The 22294-nt window shown below is 34.4% G+C and overlaps 1 protein-coding gene across 2 annotated transcripts in view; it reads right to left on the minus strand.

Moving 5' to 3' along the window:
* Positions 1–22294, minus strand: part of NAALADL2 (N-acetylated alpha-linked acidic dipeptidase like 2) — a 1153076-nt gene that overhangs the window by 339024 nt on the left and 791758 nt on the right. For both annotated transcript variants that reach the window (XM_029214633.1, XM_029214632.1), the window contains one exon: positions 2045–2137. In XM_029214633.1, coding sequence (XP_029070466.1) covers positions 2045–2137 — 93 coding nt within the window. The remainder of the gene's footprint in view (positions 1–2044; positions 2138–22294) is intronic.

Below are 22294 nucleotides of genomic sequence, written 5' to 3' on the forward strand. Positions count from 1 at the left end.
TAATAAGGTAGACTAAAAATGTATCTCCAGATAATAAGGTAGACTAAAAATGTATCTCCAGAGTTTCCTCTGATTTGGCCAGTGAATGTTGTTGGTACACAGCTAAATTTACTTTATCAAGTAGCCCTACAATCTGTGTAAAACTATTTTTCTTCATTAAGTGTCATTTCCTTAGGAGATGTCCCATAACTTGATGGTTAAGTGTACAGAGTTTAAAGCCTTCCTGCTTGGGTTTGAATCCAGGCCATTCATCTTACTAGTTGTATGACCTTAGAAAGCTTATTTAGGCTCTCATGCCTTAAATTCTTCAACCATAAAATGGGAATAAAAATAGTACATACATCGTTCAATTCTTTTGAGTTTTAAGTTTAGTTACTATTTGTAAGGCACTTTGAATAACACCTGACATATAATAAGTACTACACATGTATGGAATGAATGAATCACACCTTGACTTCATGGCATCAAAACACTACTTCACTGGAAACATAACTGTGTGAAACTATTTTAGTTTTCCACACTGATATTGGAACCAACAATGAATTTGATCTGACAACAATTTATCAAAACTTAATTAATGGTATACACAGTGTGCCTGCAATGCTGAATTGATTCACTCATCTCCCAGATATGTATAAAAATTCTGTTTGGAATTGTCTGTATTCTGGATAAACCATATATAAAAACCTTAATACTAACTGATGGTTATTTCTAATTTTCAGAGTCATTAAATAAGAAAAGTATGTGAATGAACAGCCAATATTTTTGTGTAGAATTCAAATAAATAAAATTGAGAAGCTTTACATATTATACACCTAGGAATACTACTAGTAAATTGATTTTTTAAATTTGGGGTTTTTTTTCTACATTGAATTCAATAAGTTTTTTTTTTATCCTATAGTGAGTATAATTTTGTACAGTTTGGTTTTTCAAAAATAACTAGCAAATGTAGCAATGATGATAAATATTTCTAATGCTTCAATTAGAGATCCTTATGATATAAATTTGTTGAAATGGTTGAAATGCAATAGTAACAATTTCCAAATTCCTTTATATCTTGTATTTAAAGATATTATGATCAGAGGTTGTTCATCAGAGGTTGCTACTGTAAGGAAACCAGAGAGAAGATGTCCGTGAATTTTTAAAGAGTTGGCAAGCAGGAAACTTGATGGGAATGTAAAACTTGATCTCAGAATTTCCTGGGTTAGCAATTATGGAGTCAGTTTGACTAAGATCATGGAGAAGAATTATGCTCCAAGGATGACTTCAGTAAATATCCCAACCAAATCAATAGCAATGACACAAATGTACTAAAAGACTACTGCATTCTACCATGTAAAACAAGCACAGCAGACAGTAATGTCATTCAACCTCACAATATGTTCAGAAGTGTTGTTAATTTGTTAATATATTTGTCAGTTATTTTCACTTTTTTAGCCTATATAGTATCATCTGAAGATTCCATAAGCATCCCATAACAAGGTATAAAACTATTTAAAATGTAACCAGGTGATCCTTTTCATAAGCACCTTCAAAACCTAAGCCATGCAAACATTAGGCAGAATTGTCAGTGGACCAAGGGTCAGAGATGGGACACAGACTAACAATGAAAGATTTGAAAACCAAAATTTTTATTTTTTTAAAAAACACATATAAATTAAAACTAAAATATTTCCTTTTTAAAAAAGTCTTTTCTTGATATAAATAAAATCTTCAATGGTGTTACAGTGAATAAAAGAAAAAGAAAACATTGGTTTCTATAGCTTTTACTCACAGGTACATGCCAATTTAACAAATCTAAACTCTGTTTTCTCCATTTTGTTTTGTTTCCCTCTTACGCTCTCTACTATGATTTATCTTTGAAGGGATGTGGTAAGAAAGAATAAAGACTTGCTTCTTGGTTTTATATACCACCCTTTAGAGTGGTATGAACTTGTAATTACATCTAAAGTAGGACATTTAACTATGCTATTAAATTGTTACAGAGCATTTTCTTGTGATATTTCATATAAAGTGTAGATTATAAATATTTGGGTCTACTTACCTGGAGATGTCGAGCCCTTTAAATATCCAACAACATTAGTAACTGTTTCAAATTTTGTGACTGTCTGAATTTGCATGCTGACAATTCTTTCCTCTGGGGGGGAAAAGAAAATTAAAAGATACTTGTTTCTCTATATTCTGCTGTTTTTTTTTTCTTAAAGCATTCAAATTTATTTATCCAATATGATCAGACAAATAATTCCAAACAACTGAATTTTTCTAGGTAACCAACGTTACATTTTTCGGCAAATATGTATTTGAAACTTTGTGTAGACATTATTTTAGGTGCTTGTTATATAATGATGACTAAGATACAATTGCTAGCCTCATAGAACTTCAGAACCATAAATAGGCAATTCTAAATTTCACATTAAAAACTGCAGTGGGGTTCAACAGGAAAGCACACAGAACAAGACCTCAAGGAGATGTGGACAACTCATATTTTTAAAAATGAAAAAGATCAGACAAAAATATTTTCAAATAATTTTAAGTACTTGTCTAGCTTCAGAAAAATAGCATGTGAAGATGATTTAACTTTTTTTGTATGATTCATTATTACATTATCACATTGAAAACTATAAAGCATTACACAAATTAAAAGAATACAGATTCTTAAAGCTACACTTATTTTCAAATCTTGGAGTTTTCATTTCTACCTGTGTTTGCAGGTCTCTCACCTCTCTACTAAATCTCTGCCACCTGCCCTGCCTCTTTGAGTTCTTCTATTCATGCTTGATATTCAAAAATTTTGACAACAAATAAGGCAAAGACACCAATCAGAAAGGACTTCAGTCACAGCCCTGAAGTGGTCTTTGAAGGTCTTTGGTGATGACATGTGTTAATCCTGTATTTGATAGATCTTGGGAAGTCTGGGGGCTGAGGGTGGGGGTGGGAAGGTGGTTTCTCTAGGAGAGGTCCAAGGGCAGCCAAGTGGTACTGTTGGGGAGAGGGTGGCAATTAGAAAGCAAGCAATGCAAAGTAGACATGCTATACTGATGGGCCTTCAAATGTCACTTCTTACTGCTATATGAAAACTGTTATGATAAATAAGTTGCTTCTTTCTTTGAATGTGCCCTACTAACAATTTAAATAGAAAATCAGTATACTGAAAAAATTATAACTAAACAAGAATAAAGAGACCTCAAGAGAACACCTGAGTGCCTCATATAGGAGAAAAGGAAGTCTGCTTATTGTGTATTGTGAATATTGTAATCTGAGTATTGCAGTTCTAATTTACATGCTATGCATTTCTGTTCAATATTTTTTAAGTAGTATACTTTGTGGGGTTTTTTAGAGCAGTTTCAAAATACAGAAAAAGTGAGCAGAAAACACAGAGTTCCCAAATACCCTCTTTCCCCTGCCCCTATTATTAATATCTTACATTATCATGATCAATATCTGTTACCATTAATGAGACAATATTAATACATTAAGTCCATAATTTATATTAAGGGTCACTCTTTGTATTGTACACTCTATGGGTTTTGACCTAAGCATAATGGCATGTATCCACAATTATAGTATCATATAGAATAGTTTCATTGCCCTAAAAATTTCCTGTGCTATACCTGCTTATACTTTCCTCTCTCCCTTCCTCTTGAGCCCCTGGCAACCACTGATCTTTTAAATGTCTCTACAGTTTTGCCTTTTCCAGAATGTGATACACTTGAAATCATGTTTATTTTTAGTCATTAATTCCCTGTTCTAGGTTTGTTCCAAATTGTCCAGATAAATGAACTTTAGATGAGGCAGTCATGAACTTATAGTTGTTGTTTTTAATATTTTCATCTTATTTTTGAGTTAGAAAACAAGAGAAGATTCTTCAGCTGTATCTAAGATTCAATATTATTTTTTTTTTCAAATTCAGCAGTGAGAAAACCTTATAATATGTACAAATGTAAGGCAAACTCCTTGAAATATTACCTTATATTAATATAGTGCCTTACAATTTATATTTCCATTTGCACACAAATATACTAATTCTCATTGGATCTCTTTTTCTCTGTGAAGCATTAATGAAGCTGTTATCCTTGTTACTGCATTTCATTTTAACCAGTGTCATACTGTTTTAATTAACATAACTTTATCATGACTGAAGTAATGGGTCCCCTACCACCACCACCACCACCATCATTGTCATCGTCTCTTTTAATTATTATTCAGCGTGGGGGGATTTATGGACCACTACTTTCATATAAACTTTTATATTAGCTCGTCATGTGCCATGGAAAGACATTTCAGGATTTCATTAGGATTGTATTAAATTAATGGAACCATTTGAGAAAATCATTCATTTTATCTATGAATATGGTATGCCTCTCAATTTATTTCAGTTGATTTTATGTCTTTTATGAAGTTTTATATTTTTCTTTATAAAAGGTTTGCACAACTATTATTAATTTTTAAGGTTTTCCTGCTATGTTAACAAAATATAGCATTTATAATTATTTTACTGTGTATAAGCATGCTATTTAATTTCATATATTAGTCTTATAACAAGCCTTCTTGTTAATCTCCTATAGGTTTTAATGGTTAATCTATAGGGTTTTTATTTTTGTTAATTTCACTGTAGATATATACCAAAAAATAGTTTTGCTTATTTCTTTTAAAACTGTAAAGCTTTTATCTACTGCTCTCATCATTTTGTATAGGACTGCCAGGGCACTGTGGAATGGAGGCAGTAAAAGCAGCATTCCTTGGTCCTTTCCTTGTGTTCTTCACTTCTACAAAATGTTTCTACAACTGTGTTTTTTTTACGTAGTTTGCTATAGGTGTCTGGGAAATTCCTTTTATAAGGAAGATCACTTTTGCTCTTCCTTTGCTAATAGATTTTAGCATAAACAGATGTTGAATCAAATTTTGAGATAATTGCAAGGCTTTTCACTTTACAATGTTAAAAAATGCATGTATTCCTGGAATAAGCCCTTCTTGGTCATGATATATTTTCTGTCTTTGGTTACTAATATTTTCAGGATATATGCATATATATTTATAAGTGGCTTATTGATAATTATACTTCTCAATTTTTTCTTGTCTGATTTTGATATGTGGATTATATAACCTCACAAATGTTTAGTGATCTTTGCTTCTTTTCATTGATTCTGTAAGAGTTTATGTAGCACAGACATTATCCATTTTACAAAGGAGAGTTAGTGTTCGTATATAAAACTATTTCATCCTGGTATTTTTCGTGTGTGTTGCAGGGAGGGGTACATTTTGACTCAATGTATATTTTCATTTTATTTCACTTAATATTTTCAAATTATTAACGAATATAAGTAAATTCAGATTTTTACATGTTTACTTCTTCTAAATGCATTTAGCTGTTTGCTTTATTCTTATGCTTCAGAAAAAATACTGTCATTTAACTATAATTTTGTTTCCTTTCCTATTTCTAAGATCAATTTACTTCTGTCTTTTTTGTTTCCCTTCATCAGTTTTACCAGAGTTTAGCTAATTTTTTAGAATTTTCAGAAAACCAGTTTTAGGATTTGTGGATCCTCAATATTTTTTTCTTTATTTTTTGCTCCAATATTATATTCTATGTTTATTAGTATCTTTGTTAAATTTTGCCTGAATATATTCTCTGGGGTTTTTTAACCTAAATTTTTAAGTTAAAATGCTTAGCTCATTACTTTTTAATCTTTATACATGTCTTTAAGGCTGCAGACTTTCTATTGCAGTGAAGCACACTAATTTTGATATATGGTGTTATGATCTTACAAATTCTAGCATTTTCAATTTCTTTGATAATTATTTCTATAATAAATGTATTAGTTCAAAGAATTTTTAAAATATTCAAATATAAGGTGTGAGTTACTGTTTTAATATTGATACCTAGCTTAATTTAATTATGAACTGAGAGCAAGGTCTATATACTACTGATACTTTGATTTTAGGTGAGTTTTGTGACCCTGTAGCCTATTACATCTGATAAAGAGAGAATAAACATTTTTGTATATGTTCCATATAAAGAATGTGCATTCCCTATTACAGGGATGTAGCATTTCATATATAGGTCCAGTAAATCAAGCTTGAAAACTGTGTGGCTATAACTTTATTAACTGTTCTACATATTCTCTCTGTTAATTATTGAGACATGTTAAAGTTTCCCATTTGATGCTAATTTATCCATTTATCTTGGCAATAGTATAATATTTTTCCTTGTATATTTTTAGACTACTTAGTTACATGTATGCAAGTTTGGAATTGCTACAACTTCCTGATTTCTATATAGATTATATAGAACAATTATTCTTTATATTGTTTCTATCCCAATTTTTCTCCCTAAAGTCTCCCCCCCATTAATATAATTATCCTATCTTTCTTTTGCTTAGTATTTCTCCAATACTTATTTTCCCAGCATTGCATTTGCTTTTGTCAGGCATCCCAGGGGCATTTCTGGCTTGGGCACAATTTTTATGCTAATTTTTTGGCTTGGTGTTTCTATACTATAATGTTAATGAAAATTCTGAGCCAGGATTTTTTATTTCTAGAGACATTAAAAAAGATTTTTTTAAAGTTTTTTATCCAGAGCTCAGGCAGAAGAAAGCTTTTCTCCACCAGTAGGTGGATTTCTTTCTAGTTTTTCTACTTCAACTCCATGATCCTGGTTTATATAGATGTTAGTTACAACTCCTTTCTCCCTATAGGCTCATAGCCATGTCTTTTGTCCCCCTGTGAGTTCTATATTCCCACTCTAATTTACCTAATTCACTGGGATCCATGACCTCCCAAAACTAGGTGACCAGAGGGTCAACTCTTCTGCTTATTTCTCTGATTTTTCATTCTGTCTTCACGTTTCCTTCTGGACATTTTACTTTCTTTTTTGACAGATGCTTTTAAAGACATTTTTTCTTATGGCTCATACAGAGTTCCTAGACATTTGCATGAACAGATTTCAAATTATTTTACCTGCCCTCTTCTACAGCCTTAAGTCTAAGAGTTTTATTTAAAAGAAACACAGAGGTCTGAGAAAGTTGAAGACAACCTTTTTTGCAAGGATATTATGATTACACTGGTTCTTTTCAACTGACAGAAGGACTTCCTTATGTGTCACAGGGCCAAGACCAGGTCCAAATAATGGCATGCAACATAGCAAAAAGCAGCCTTTCATCTACTTATTTACATCCCCACACATGATGTTGATCCTAATACATGTTGTTTCATAGTATTCCATACCCATGTCTGAAAACAAATGCACATAGAGCCTGTTTTCCATCACTAAAAGCAGCACTATGATTACACTTTCAATTTTAATAATAAATATCAGTAAAATCTTGGATAAACTTTCACATTCATATTGCTGTTGGCATTGCTAATTTAAACAACCCATAGGTAAAGTAATATTATTCTTCATAGCAATAATATTAGCAATCTTGCACTTTGGAATTTATTCTACAACAATAATTGTACTCTTTGCAGCACAATTATAGTAGCAATTACAGAAAACAACATAGATTTCCCAAACAGGAAAATTACTTAGAAAATTGCAATAAAATGTGTGGCTGTTAAAATATAAATTAATATGTAGAAACATGGGTACACTAGAAGTGAAAAGAACAGAATACAAATACAAATATACAGATATATATAATGATTGAACTTAGGTAAAATGTATATTTATGGTAACATATTTAAAAAGAGAGATTAATAACTTAAACATAAATTGGGTTAGGTAAAGACATTTCTCCAAAGAAAATATACAGATAGCCAAAAGGCACGTGAAAAGATGTTCAACATTGCTAATTATTAGAGAAATTCAAATCAAAACTACAATAAGATATCACCTCACACCAGTGAGAATGGCCATCATCAAAAAATCTGCAAACAAAAAATGTCAGAGAGGGTGTGGAGAAAAGGGAACCCTCCTATACTGTTGGTGGGAATGTAAATTGGCACAGCCACTATGGAGAACAGTATGGATGTTCCTTAAAAAACTAAAACTAGAGTTGCCATATGTCCCAGCAATCCCACTCTTGGGCATATGTCAGGAGAAAAACACAGTTCAAAAGGATACATGTACCCCAATGTTCATTGCAGCACTGTTTACAATAGCGAAGACATGGAAGCAACTTAAATGTGCATCAACAGATGAATGGATAAAGAAGATGTGGTACATATATACAATGGAATATTACTCATCCATTAAAAAGAATGAAATAATGCCATTTGCAGTGACATGGATGGACCTGGAGATTATCATACTAAGTGAAGTATGTCAGACAGAGAAAGACAAATGTATGATATCACTTATATGTGGAATCTAAAAAAATATGATACAAATGAACTTATTTACAAAACAGAAACAGACTCACAGACTTAGAGAATGAAGTTATGGTTACAAGAGTGGAAGGGTTGGAGAGGGGGAGGGATAGATTGAGAGTTTGGGATTGACATTTACAACACCGCTATATTTAAAATAAAATGCCTTTCCATGAAAAGAAAATTAGGATATGTGGAAAAGGCAAGATCATATAACTGATAAGCAAAGAAAACACAGATGATGAAAGTAGATCCATAGGTGACTGAGATATTGGAATTAGCAGACAAGGACTTTAAAATAACTATACTTGTTACCTGGGGGTGTAACTGGTGGGGGACTCCTAGGGGTGGTGCTTGTTGTATTGTTTCTTGATCTGGGTGCTGGTTACATAAGTGTGCTCAACTGTGAAAAGTAAGTGGGCTCTACAATTATGATTTGTGTTGTTTTCTGAATATAAGTCACATTTAATAAATTTATTTATTTAAAAAAATTTTTTTGGCTCCATTGGGTCTTTTTTGCTGCTCACAGGCTTTCTCTAATTGCAGTGAGTGGGGGCTACTCTTCATTGCGGTGTGCGGGTTTCTCATTGTGGTGGCAGGCTCTAGGCACACAGGCTCTAGAGTGCAGGGTCAGTAGTTGTGGCGCATGGGCTTAGCTGCTCTGCGGCATGTGGGATCTTCCTGGACCAGGGATCGAACCTGTGTCCCCTGCGCTGGCAGGTGGACTCCTAACCACTGTGTCACCATGGAAGTCCCTATAAGTCACATTTAAATGAAAAGGTTTAAAAGCTAAAATTGTTTGACCTAATGACCAGTGGCTTAGTTCTGAAAGACCTCTGTCTATAAAGTACAATCTATTAAAAGCACAAAACCTGCAAAAAAAAATTTTTTTTAATGTGTGTAGTTTTAATTGAGATGTACTATAAATGTAAAATACACACTGGGTTTTGAAGACTTAGAATGAAAAAAGAATGTAAATTATTTCATTACTATGTTTGCATATTGATAACAATATATTGATAATATTCTGGATACACTGAATTAAATAAAATATGTTATTAAAGTTAAAAAATAAATAAAATAAATAAGTTGGGTTAGGAAGTTCTGCCTGTGTCAGTTGGGGTGAAACACTGGTCATAAAGATGCTTAAGCAAACCTGAACTCTGGGCATTTATTTCTCTTTTCCAAATCCCAGGGATGGTGAAATTAAAACCTTAAGGGGACTGTCTTCTCCTTATAACATCAAATCTCTGAAAACTGGGGCTTCCTGGTGAACCAGCAGCAAATGATGGTGGTTTAGAATAGTTTCATTGTAACTGGAACACAATGACTCTCTCTCATTATACAAACCCATGAAGATATAAACTGGGGCCTGACTTCAGGTCTGCCCTCCTATAAGTCACAAGAAGATGGCTAATTCCTCCAGGGCAACATGAACTCCCAAGCTAAAGTATCTAGATATCTGAGATCCACACTCTCATAAACGAAAGTTAACACAATGAACACATATAATACTCAAAGTAAACATATTAAAACACACAGTACATTAATTTAAAAATACGCATTATAACTAAACTCGCTAAAAGAAAAGGGACTGCATTAGTAATAAGAAACAGCCTGAAAACATTTTTTTAAAAAGAGGAAATAAGAGGTATGAAAAATAGAATAATTGAAAGAAATATACCAATAGGTAGGGAGAGTAGAGAGAGATGGTAAGGAATAGATAGATATAAATGAAAAATTCAAGATATAGAAGATCAGATTCAGAATTTTTTCCAAGAAACCACAGAAAGGAACGAAAACATAAAATATAAACATACAAGTAAAAGACACAATGAATAGAAATGGGAGTTCTAGAAAGAACACCAGAAGGAGGAAAAACAAATGGAGGAGAGAAAATAGTTGAAGAAAATATTTATTTTTATTATTATCTTTCCAGAGAAGAGGAGAAGCATCTACATACTTTAGCACAAAATTTAAAGGCATGAAAGACAAAGAAAAAAATACTAAAAGTTCCTCAAGTCAAAAAGTAGACCACTTACAGAAAAAACAAGAATCAGATTGGTACCAAGCATGTCAAAAACAACATAATACAAGAAGGTCATAAGTTAATGTTGTTAAAGAAATAAAAAAATAGCAAGAGGAAATTTGAACCTAGAATGTTTGGCAACAAGGAAGTGAGGGCAATCTAGGCACCCGTCCTTGGAGTAATGGATGTATCAAATAGAGTAAAGCTACTCTTTAAATATTCTATAGCACTTAGAAGAAATGAAGTAAATGTACCTTTGACAACATGGATAAATATTAACTACAGACTGCTAAATGTAAAGAAAAAACTAAGAAAGAAATATACTGCTCAAGAATATTTATGTGAATTAAACATTCATGTACTCATAAACAATGTATGTTTTCTTCTTCTTCCTCTTCCCTTCCTTTCTCTTCATGAGTGAATCAGTCCTAAAGCCATTACACGGGTTGTCCAAGGTTAGCACCTCTGACAGTGGCAGTAGAAGATGATGCCACTGTGGCCCAGAGCAAGGGGTTGAAGACCATGTGAGGAAAGGAAGGCATCCAAATGGGTTGGGGTAGTTTAGCACAGGGTATCAGGGCCCAAGCATGAGAAGGATATTGTGTATGTCTGTGTGTATGTAAGTCTGAATATGGAAAGGAAAGCAACTGTCAGGGGGAACAGTGTAATGAGAGAAGTCATTAAAGCTGACTACGGTTATCCCCATTTAAGAGCTGAACAACACACAGTGTGGGAGCCTGAGTGGGGTGCATTTCAGGTGGGGAATAGGCAGAGCACTTGATATAGGGTAAATAGTCCATGTGTGACAGTGCCTGGCTTGGTTGTCAGAGCCATAATGGAGTGGGAAAGGCATTCTTGTAGAGGAAGAAGGAAAGGCATCAACTGTATACACTCAAGGGAACTGATTACTCAAGTATATATATTCAGAATAATGAGAAGCAGATTTCTCACTCTCAGAGATGGGATTTACAAACATGAAAGGAGAAAAACACTAGGTATTGATATGTACTGATGGTTTTTCAGATAGAGAGATAGATATAGATGTAAATCTATGTGTGTATATATATATATTCATACATATTTATATCAAAATATAATATCAAAATATATATTTTCTTATCTTTGTTTACTAAGATAAGTAAACAAAGTTTACTAAGTTTACAAAGTTTACTAAGATAAGTTGCTTTTTTCAGCAACACTCCAATAGCAATGAGCACATCTAGAATCCACATCTTGTTTTCTAGACAGCACTCTCCACTCAAAGGAACTAGGGATCATTTAGGAAAAAGCTGGTAACAGGGTTGGGGTGGGGAAATACAACATGATTCGGTACACCTTGCTGTGTCAAAAACCAAGGAAATACACAAAGAATTCTGAAGAAACATCAAAGGACACAGAATCCAGGTAGAAACTGCTGTTACTGGCTGACCTAGGAAAACTTGAGTATCAAAATAAAAATAGGATTGAATCATAATCCATTGAATAAATTAGGAATATAAATCTTCATTATGTAATACATTGGTACTGTATTTATAAGTAAAGAAACGTACAAACAAACAAGAAAAAGAAAATTCTTCTTTTCGGCAAAATGCCGATTAATAAAAGTAGAGAGGATGATGGACTTAGAAGGTCACCGTTGGCATCATCTTGGAAATGACTACTTGAGCAAAAAAACATCAGTGAACATTGAAACTACTGGGTGAAGATAGAAATGGTGGGGGTAAGATGTTTGCATAACTTCAAATGCTATTGATTATAAAAAAAAGAATAGAGAGTAACTTTAATGAGGTCTGGTGGACACCACCTTAATCAAGTGGTCAAAGTTAGCTTTATCAGTAATGGAACAAATTAAAATTAGCAATCAGAAAACAGTCTCACTTCCATAATACTGCTGCCAAGGGTTCAGAGCCTGAATTTATTCATGAGAAACATCAGGTAAACCCAAACTGGGGAACATTCTGAAGATAACTGGCATGTTTTAAAAGGATGAAGCAGGGCTTCCCTTGTGGCGCGGTGGTTGAGAGTCCCCCTGCCGATGCAGGGGACGCGGGTTCGTGCCCCGGTCCGGGAGGATCCCACATGCCGCGGAGCGGCTGGGCCCGTGAGCCATGGCCGCTGAGCCTGCGTGTCCGGAGCCTGTGCTCCGCAACGGGAGAGGCCACGGCAGTGATAAGCCCGCGTACCGAAGAAAAAAAAAAAAAAAAAAAAAGGATAAGGCAATGAAAGCAAAAACAAAAAAAAGCTAGAAACTGTTCCAGTTTGAAGGAAATTTGAGACTTGATAACTCGAAACACATGATCCTAGTTTAGATCTATTTGCTATTTAGGACATTATTGGGACAACTGGCAAAAGGTGAATGGGGGCTACTTAGTGCATGGTAGAAATGTATCCAAGTTTAATTCCTGTTTGTAACGGTCCTGCTGTTTGTGTAAGAGAATGTCACTGTTTGCAGGAGAATTCAGATGCAACCGTTTATCATGTCTGTAGCCTACACTTGGGTAGCTGAGGAAGAAATTTCTTTGTGCTATTCTTGCAACTTTTCTGTAAGCTTGAATGTATTCCGAAATAATAAAAATACTTCTGAAATTAGAAAACTCTGGGGAACCTTTAGATGCAGTTTATTATTCGAAAAGTCGGTGCATGTGTATATGTGTATATATTCTTACTTTAAGATAACATTTCCAGCTCACATTTACCAAATATTTTCTGTCTTTCATGTTCCATAGTTGGATGGAAGCTTTAAATTTTATATGTGAAGTTCAAAAGATTTCAAGGTGACAAAAATGTGTTCCACTCAGAGAACATTTGTATTCAAATAGGGTGAGGAGTGTCAGAGCTAAGAGACATAAAAGCAGCTGCCTCTCTCCAGTCCTTAATTTCATCATGTGCAGAAATTATGTTCCAGTGATAATTCTGTCTTGCATTTTTGTTGCTATCATGAAGGATCAACTGATTCTCAGTCATCTTCTTCCCCAGTAGCTAACAAAGCTTCATCTCCACCTGCACTGTAAGCTTACCCAGTATCTAGGAAAAATTCCAACCTTCTTTAGAGAGATTTGAGGACTAACAATTGCTGCTAATTCTTGAGTCCCAGCTGCAATAATTAAGCATTTGTTGCTTTCCTGACTTCAGAATAGAACTTCTAGGATTGGGACTCTGAATTATTTTCTATTTTTTCAATTTTATTGCACCCCAGGGACAGGAATCTGCTCTAGAATCACAGTTTTGATGACTGGCCTTTTGTAGTCTCCTCACATCTTTCCTAAATGCCAACTGCTTGTCTAACTATCTGTGTATAAAATTTCTGGATTATATATCGTCATAATTTTTATAGCTTTCTGGGTACTCCATTTTTCCACATGGGATCTCCCTATTGCCAAAGGTGTTTCTGAACAAACACTGATGACTGGACATCATATGTTCTAGACTAAGGGTCTTACTTTCTTATTTTAAATATTTAGCAATTGATACAGCATACACTAACCAATCAGAATGGATTGGCGGCAAATAACTAGAATGTCCACAGCAATGTATACAAACAGATATCAGACCTGCCCCAGACACCATGTTCTTCTTGCCATACTGGAATTTTCTCAGAAATTACATTTTACTATATCCTCCGGTGAATTTAACCTTATGCAAAGGGGTAATTCTAGTCTGAAGACCCAACTCTGTCCACTATGCCCCACTTCACCTGAATCAATGGGGCATGCCCTACCATGTCCTGGATACTGACAAAAACATCAGCTACAAGAAAATGTCCTTACAAAATTTTATCCTCTAATTACATAATGAGTTTTCTATTATAAACCTTAAGAATTAATTGCAAGTTTACAGGAAATACAAGGATTAGAAGAATTAGTTGAATAAAAATCACAAGAAGCATCCTACAAATCTAGACAATAAGACACATGCAGGACCACTGACTTGGTCCCACAGACAAGTGAGTGTCAAAAGAGGAAAAGAGGATCATACTGCATTAGAATAAATACAATTTTTAGGCCTCAACTGGATATTGGTTTGGATAAACCCACTGTACAAGACTACAGTGATTACTAAAATTTAATATAGTCTGTGTATTAAAAATGATTAAGTTTACTATCATGAAAAAGTGGCAATAATTAAACAATTTTCAAAATAATATATATAGTATGATCTCATTTTGGCTATATATATACATTTATATCTAAACCTATAGGAATTTATATCAAGGTGTTCAAAGCAGTAATTACTGGGTGTAAAAAATGTGTTCTAGACTGAATTGTGTCCCTTAAAATTCATATGTTGAAGCCCTCAACTCCAGTCTGGCTCTATTTGAAGACAGGGCCTTTAAGAAGGTAATTAAAGTTAAAAGAGATCTTAAGAATGGTACTCTAATCTGATAGGACTGGTGGCCTTATAAAAAGAGGGACAGACAGAAGAGATCTGTTACTCTCTCTGTGTGTACATAGCGAAAAGGCCATGTGAGGACTTGGAGAGAAGGCAGTCGTCTGTAAGCCAGGAAGAGAGCTCTCACCAGAAGGCTAATTTTCTGGCACTTTGAGTCTCGCACTTCTCAGCTCCAGAATTGTGAGAAAATAAATGTCTGTTGTCTAATGCATCCAGTCTGTGGTAACTTACTATGGAAGCCTAAAATGACTAACACAGAATGTATTGATTTATCTTCGTATTTTTGCTTATCTCTTTTCTAACTCAATGTGTAGTAACCCTTTTTGTAATAACAGAAATTACATTTTAAAAAAAGTAAAAATATGCATGCATATTCCCTAAATATGCTGTAGTACTGTAAAATTTTGGTTCTGAAAAAGTGAGACAAGCAAACAGATTCTGAACAAAAACCATATGCTTGGTCAGTTTTACCACATACTTTTTGGCAATAGTAGCTAACCCCTCTTTAGTGAACACATATACACAGAAAAATCCATGTGTGCATGTACTCTTGGGAGCTTGCATGTATTTGGAAAAAACATTTAAAATTTAACTAAATATTATTCTTTAAAACTAGTAAAATTATCTAAATAGGAAGATATTTTGAGGAGTGTGAACCTGAGAACAAAAATAGCTTTTACCTTCTTTGTATCCCTTATAAGAGTGTACCGACAGTAACACAATAATAGTGGGGGACTTTAACACCTCACTTACACAAATGGACAGAACAACCAAACAGAAAATTAATAAGGAAACACAAGTTTTAAATGACAGAGTAGACCAGAGAGATTTAACTGATATTTATAGGACATTCCATCCAAAAACAGCAGATTACACTTTCTTCTCAAGTGCACATGGAACACTGTCCAGGATAGATCACATCTTGGGTCACAAAACAAGCTTCAGTAAATTTAAGAAAATTGAAATCATATCGAGCATCTTTTCTGACCACAATGCTATGACATTAGAAATCAACTACCGGGAAAAAACGTAAAAAACACAAACATATGGAGGCTAAACAATACATTACTAAATACCCAAGAGATAACTGAAGAAATCAAAGAGGAAAACAAAAAATACGTAGAGACAAATGACAATGAACAAATGATGATCCAAAACCTATGGGATACAGCAAAAGTAGTTCTAAGAGGGAAGCTTATAGAAACACAATCTTACCTCAAGAAACAAGAAATATCTCAAATAATCTAAACTTATACCTAAAGGAACTAGAGAACGAAGAACAAACAAAACCCAAAGTTAGCAGAAGGAAAGAAATCATAAAGATCAGAGCAGAAATAAATGAAACAGAAACAAAGAAAACAATAGCAAAGATCAATAAAACTAAAAGCTGGTTCTTTGAGAAGATAAACAAAATTGATACACCATTAGCCAGATTCATCAAGAAAAAGAGGGAGAGGACTCAAATCAATAAAATTAGAAATGAAAAAGGAGAAGTTACAACAGACACCGCAGAAATACAAACCATCCTAAGAGACTACTACAAGCAACTCTATGCCAATGAAATGGACAACCTGGAAGAAATGGACAAATTCTTAAAAAGGTATAACCTTCCAAGACTGAACCAGGAAGAAATAGAAAATATAAACAGACTAATCACAAGTAATGAAATGGAAACTGTGATTAAAAATCTTCCAACAAACAAAAGTTCAGGACCAGAAAGCTCCTCAGGTGAATTCTATCAAACATTTAGAGAAGAGCTAACACCCATCCTTCTCAAACTCTTCCAAAAAACTGCAGAGGAAGGAACACTCCCAAACACATTCTATGAGGCCACCATCACCCTGATACCAAAATGAGACAAAGATACTACAAAAAAGAAAATTACAGACCAATATCACTGATGCATATAGATGCAAAAATCCTCAACAAAATACTAGCAAACAGAATCCAACAACACATTAAAAGGATCATACACCATGATCAAGTGGGATTTATCCCAGGGATGCAAGGATTCTTCAGTATATGCGAATCAATCAATGTGATACACCATATTAACATACTGAAGAATAAAAACCATATGATCATCTTAATAGATGCAGAAAAAGCTTTTGACAATATTCAACATCCATTTATGATAAAAACTCTCCAGAAAGTGGGCATAGAGGGAAACTACCTCAACATAATAAAGGCCATATATGACAACCCACAGCAAACATCATTCTCAATGGTGAAAAACTGATAGCACTTCCTCCAAGATCAGGAACAAGACAAGGTTGCTCACTCTCACCACTCTTATTCAACATAGTTTGGGAAGTCCTAGCCACAGCAATCAGAGAAGAAAAAAAATAAAAGGAATACAAATTGGAAAAGAAGAAGTAAAATTGTAACTGTTTGCAGATGACATGATACTATACATAGAGAATCCTAAAGATGCCACCAGAAAACTACTAGAGCTAATCAATGAATTTGGTAAAGTTGCAGGACACAAAATTAATGCACAGAAATCTTTTGCATTCCTATGCACTAATGATGAAAATAGGAAAGAGAAATTAAGGATACACTCCCATTTACCATTGTAACAAAAAGAATAAAATACCTAGCAATAAACCTACCTAGGGAGACAAAAGAACTGTATGCAGAAAACTATAAAACACTGATGAAAGAAATTAAAGATGATACCAACAGATGGAGAGATATACCATGTTCTTGTATTGGAAGAAACAACATTGTGAAAATGGCGATACTACCCAAAGCAATCTACAGATTCAGTGCAATCCCTATCAAATTACTAACGGCATTTCTTACAGAACTAGAACAAAAAATCTTAAAATTTGTATGGAGACACAAAAGATCCTGAATAGCCAGAGCAGTCTTGAGGGAAAAGAATGGAACTGGAGGAATCAGACTTCCTGACTTCAGACTATACTACAAAGCTACAGTAATGAAGACAATATGGTACTGGCACAAAAACAGAAATATAGATCAATGGAACAGGATAGAAAGCTCAGAGATAAACCCACACACCTATGGTCACCTAACCTATGACAAAGGAGACAAGGATATACCATGGAGAAAAGACAGCCTCTTCAATAAGTGGTGCTGGTAAAACTTGACAGGTATATGTAAAAGAATGAAATTAGAACACTCCCTAGCACCATACACAAAAATAAACTCAAAATGGATTAGAGACCTAAATATAAAACCAGACACTATAAAACTCTTAGAGGAAAACATAGGCAGAACACTCTTTGAGATAAATCACAGCAAGATCTTTTTTGATCCACCTCCTAGAGTAATGGAAATAAAAACAAAAATAAACAAATGGGACCTAATGAAACTTAAAAGCTTTTGCAAAGCAAAGGAAACCATAAACAAGACAAAAAGACATGGGAGAAAATATTTGCAAATGAAACAACGGACAAAGGATTAATCTCCAAAATATATAAACAGCTCATGCAGCTCAATATAAAAAAAACAAACAACCCAATCCAAAAATGGGCAGAAGCCCTAAATAGACATTTCTCCAAAGAAGAAATACAGATGGCCAAGAAGCAAATGAAAAGCTGCTCAACATCACTAATTATTAGAGAAATGCAAATGAAAACTACAATGAGGTATCACTTCACACCAGTTAGAATGGGCATCATCAGAAAATCTACAAACAACAAATGCTGGAGAGGGTGTGGAGAAAAGGGAACCCTCTTGCACTGTTGGTGGGAATGGAAATTGATACAGCCACTATGGAGGACAGTATGGAGGTTCCTTAAAGAACTAAAAATAGAATTACCACATGACCCAGTGATCCCACTACTGGGCATATACCTAGAGAAAACCATAATTCAAAAAGACACATGCACCCGAGTGTTCATTGCAGCACTATTTACAATAGCCAGGACATGGAAGCAACCTAAATGCCCATCGACAGATGAATGGATAAAGAAGAGGTGGTACATATATACAATGGAATATTACTCAGCCATAAAAAGGAATGAAGTTGGGTCATTTGTTGAGACGTGGATGGATCTAGAGACTGTCATACACAGTGAAGTAAGTCAGAAAGAGAAAAACAAATATCGTACATTAACGCATATAAGTGGAACCTAGAAAAATGGTATAGATGAACTGGTTTGCAGGGCAGAAATTGAGATTCAGATGTAGAGAACAAACGTATGGACACGAAAGGGGGAAGCGGCGGGGGTGGGGGGTGGTGGTGTGATGAATTAGGAGATTGGGATTGATATGTATACACTAATATGCTTAAAATGGATAACTAATAAAAACCTGCTGTATAAAAAAAAAAGAAAAAAAGAGTGAAAATTAACACATTTTTATACATCTTTCTACCCAGTCTATGTATCACAAATCATCCAATTAGTCAGCAGACTAACCATCTGTAACACTATCTGTGCTGCATATTTTCCATTTGTCCATCCAGATCTATCTTCACCCTTTACCCAGCTCTCTGCCCCAGGAGTCTCACCTCTGTGGCATACATATACATGGCTCCTTTACACTTGGCTTCAAGTTGATTTTAGCAAATGGAAGGCATCAACAAGTGATCAGCAAATTGGATAAGAGAAAGATTTTTAATTTTCCATCACCCTTTCTGTCTGGTCACTTGCTGGCAGTGACTGCATTCCTTATTTGAAAGCCATAGCTCCAACAGACTACCCTCTCCTGCCTCTCAAGGACTTGCCATTTCCTGTAACTACCCTCTCTTCTTACTCCTTCAAGTTTAGGAGGAGTAACAATTACTAGCCACCCTTTTCTATTTCCCTTTTCATATCCACACTTTTCCACAATCTCCCTGATTAAATTTCCTTGGATTGCACAGTTTTAGCATATCATTGATTTCCTGACGGCAACCTGATTTATATGTTGACCAATCTGGGTATATTCACTGAGTCATCCATATGTGTTGCCAGGAAATAAATGAATGGAGAGGAGGAGAAGGGTGCCTTTTCTAGGAATATGGTGGGCTAGGATATTCAGACCAACCCTCCCACTGAACATAATTAAAAATGCTGAATAAAATGCGTAACAAATCTGTTAATGGCATCTAAGATCTAGCAAGAAAGTAAGGAATTACTAGTTCAAAATATAGGTTGTGATGGGAAGCCAGATAAGTAAAGTAATAAAACTTCTTTTCAACCTGAGGGAATTTACAAAACCTGGAGAACTTTTTAATCTTGATAGCCTCATGAGATACAAAGGTCAAATGAAAAAGCCCTGAGCCTGTCCAAGTTGGACAGAAGAAAGCAGTTCCATGAAAAGAGACTGTTCCTCCATAAAGTAGGAATCCTAAAGGACAGCTCTCCCCACTCCCTTCCAAGGGACCTACCATGGGGCAGAGCAGGAGAGGGGATATCTAAGAAGCTATAATTCTAGGGTAACTCTAAAAGAATACAAAAAGTATTTATAACTTCTAAAGCAATAGAGGAAACACCTAATGACAAAAAAATCTAAAACAGAAAAAGATATAAAGTAAGAGGAAAACATACGGCACAAAGAAGAAACCCAAATCAGGGTGAAAAATATAAGCATAAATACATTAGTAATCATATTAAATGGATTAGATGCTCCAATTAAAAGATGATCAGATTGTAGGTAAAATGAAAATTATTTGTTATCAAGAGGACATGTTAAAATATAAAGATACAGAAAGGGTTGAAAGTAAAAAAAAAAAGATATAGCATAAAGACACTAACCAAAAAAAAGAAAAAGAAAAAGCTAATGTAGTTAAATTAGAATCAGGTGAAATCAAATTTAAGACATGCATTATAAAGATCACTTCATCTGATAAGTGTTTCAACTAAACCAGGAAGATTTGATATATTTGAATTTATAAACATCTAAGAAATGATCTCAAAATATATAAATCAAAAACTGATAGACCTACAAGATAAAATAAACAAATAGATACTTATAGTAGGAGATTTTAGCAGTAAAAATAAGATACAGAATATTTGAATGACCTGACTAAGGTACTTGGTCTAAATGGATACATATAAAACTCTATACCTGACAACTACACAGTACACATTCTTTTCAAATTCTCATGGGACACTAATCAAATCCTGGGCTATAAAGAAAACCTGGAAGAATTGAAATCATACAGAAATAAAGCAGAAACAATACATTCTAATGAAAATCCAAGTTGTTTATCTCTTCCTCAGAAGAGTATGATATCCCAATACCAAATAGCATATAACTTCCTAAAGCATAGCAGAGAGTCAGGGTACTTCCAACTGGAGTAGAACTCCAAAGGGCTCTTTATGGAGGAGATGGCACTTGCACAGAGCTTTAGAGTATACTGGGGTTTTACAACTTGCAAGACATATTTGGATAATACTAAATAGAATAATAGGAAGAAACTGTGGCTACATGAAGGGAATAGCAAGATATAGAACCAGAAAGGCATTCAGGAATCTCTGGCAGTTTCTAGGATAGTAAATGACAATGGTCACCCATTATGAAAAAATGATCCTCAAAATATAAAGATAAGGTATTGCTCTGATAGATTTATACATAAACTACAAAATTTAGTTGGAGCTTCTATAATTTGGAAAGAGTACAGATACTTAAGAAACGATGTGATAAGAATGTAGGAAACTGTAAAAAATTGCTGAGAAACATTAAAAATTGGAAAATACTTGTTAAAGTAATTTTGCTTCAGAGCGTGTATTTCAGATTGTCTCTAGGTCTTCCAGCAAACAAACAAACAAAACTCTAGACTGGATCTAAGCTGAATCATTTCCTAAAATCAAAACCGTCAAGACAGAAAACTGGAAACCTGAGAAGTTCTGGTGAATGACACCTGTGTCACCCTCCGTAAATCCAACCTGTACTCCCCAGGAAACAGAGAATTGACTGTACTTTCTGTGGACTTTGGATAATAGGTTTCCCACCTGCGTTCACTCTGTTTAAGACCCTTGATGAACAGACCTTCAAAGTGATTTCTAAAGCTTTTTTTCCCTTTTGTCTGAGGACTGCAGACTGGCAGCTCATGAAGGCTGATCTTTAGTTCTACAGAGTACCCTGTTATCGGCTTCCTGCTCAGACTCCTAGGTTCACTGTGCAACTGGCTGCTTGAAGAGCTATAAAATTGGGGTGTCATCAGTGCCATTTAGTGATTCCTAACAAATAGCTTGCATCTGTCACAAGACCTATCAGTCTTTCCTACAGTAGTCTAGCTCACTGATTTTTTTTTTTTTAAAGAGTGGCCATCATATCTACATGAATGCTATATAGAAGTTATCTGAGTACATTACATTTGTCCTTGTGTTCTTCTGGATATTTCCCTCCATGTTGATGGCTAGAAGTTATTAAAGCTCACCCTACTCTAAAACAAGTCTTCAATTCTCTGACTTTTTAAAAAATCTACTGGGGAATTCTCTTTTACAAAGCCTCTAAAAGCCAAGCCACAGCATATCACATCCATACCACTCCATCATCTACTTAAGACACACACACACACACACACACACACACACGTATATCTCAAGACATTCTTTTAACAGAATAGCACAATGTACTCCTGGATCTTTTCACATACAGCAACACTGAGTC

This window comes from Monodon monoceros, unplaced genomic scaffold, assembly GCF_005190385.1.
Source record: "Monodon monoceros isolate NGI ecotype Baffin Bay Population unplaced genomic scaffold, NGI_Narwhal_1 Super_Scaffold_11, whole genome shotgun sequence".
NCBI lineage: Eukaryota > Metazoa > Chordata > Mammalia > Artiodactyla > Monodontidae > Monodon > Monodon monoceros.